Source organism: Austrofundulus limnaeus, unplaced genomic scaffold, assembly GCF_001266775.1.
Source record: "Austrofundulus limnaeus strain Quisiro unplaced genomic scaffold, Austrofundulus_limnaeus-1.0 Scaffold573, whole genome shotgun sequence".
NCBI classification, from domain to species: domain Eukaryota; kingdom Metazoa; phylum Chordata; class Actinopteri; order Cyprinodontiformes; family Rivulidae; genus Austrofundulus; species Austrofundulus limnaeus.
This window is the reverse complement of record NW_013952975.1, coordinates 23,421-24,402: the sequence shown is the minus strand read 5'-3', so window position 1 is coordinate 24,402 and position 982 is coordinate 23,421. Positions and strand designations below refer to the sequence as shown.

At 46.8% G+C, this 982-nt stretch overlaps 1 protein-coding gene across 7 annotated transcripts in view; it reads left to right on the top strand.

Moving 5' to 3' along the window:
- LOC106530896 (suppressor of tumorigenicity 7 protein homolog) overlaps nt 1–593 on the top strand; it is a gene marked incomplete in the record, with an annotated part of 79,728 nt that extends 79,135 nt beyond the window's left edge. For all 7 annotated transcript variants that reach the window (XM_014026622.1, XM_014026621.1, XM_014026620.1 and 4 more), the window contains 1 exon segment: nt 193–593. In XM_014026622.1, coding sequence (XP_013882076.1) covers nt 193–288 — 96 coding nt within the window.
- Between the last annotated feature and the right edge of the window lie 389 nt (nt 594–982).

The window sequence follows — 982 nt, the reverse complement described above, 5'->3', positions numbered from 1 at the left end:
AACTCTGACAGACCCCAGGCTGTAACTCTGACAGACCCCAGGCTGTAACTCTGACAGACCCCAGGCTGTAACTCTGACAGACCCCAGGCTGTAACAGACATGTTAACATAATCAAAGATGTATATTTGTCCAGCATGAGTTTTCTTCCTGAAGCACACGAGTGGTGATTTGTCTCCACCTTTGTTCCTGCAGTTCCTCAGCACTCTGTTCGCTCCTCTGAACTTCATCATGGAGAAAGTGGAGAGCATCCTGCCGTCCAGCCTCTGGCACCAGCTCACACGCATCTGACCCGGAACGACCTCACTCAGAACCAGAACCAGGACCAACACCACGAGCAGACATGAACAGCTGAGCTGAAACCCAGAACAGACACACCTTTGTGCCAAGATTGACAGAGTTCAAACCAAACAGAAGAAGGATGGTGGGACGCTGCAGAACAGAGACATCCAGAACTGGTTTCCACTTTGACATTTGCATTTTTGGGGCTTTCGGTCGTTTAAAGCTGTTTTTTTTTTTTTTTTGATCAATTGCCATCATTAAAAAAAGTGAAAATAAAAAAAAACAATAAAAGGACTTTTTGTGTATCTCTGCAAGTATGTTTCTCATGCTGTTTTAATTGTTTGTGTTTAATGACTGAGTTCAGCTTCCTCAGACATAAACATCACCTGGAGTTCATTTGTTCAGATGATAAAAAAACAAACGATATGTTGTTCACTTCTTAGTGACTGCTTGCCTTCTCTTGGTGGAGGAGTTTGTGGACCTGAATTGTTCTGGGAACTCTGCAGTTGGCGTTAGTGGTCCCTGATGGGGTCTTCCAGGTCTTTAGGTGACAGGCCAGACAAAGAGCATTTCATGAGACTCGTTTGGACAGAAGACAACAAGGACCTCAGGGCCCCTCACCCTGACGTTGGTTACAGGGCCCCTCGCTGGAGCCAGGCCTAGGGGAGAGCACCTGGCAAGAGGGCCTCTACCTCTGGGGCTA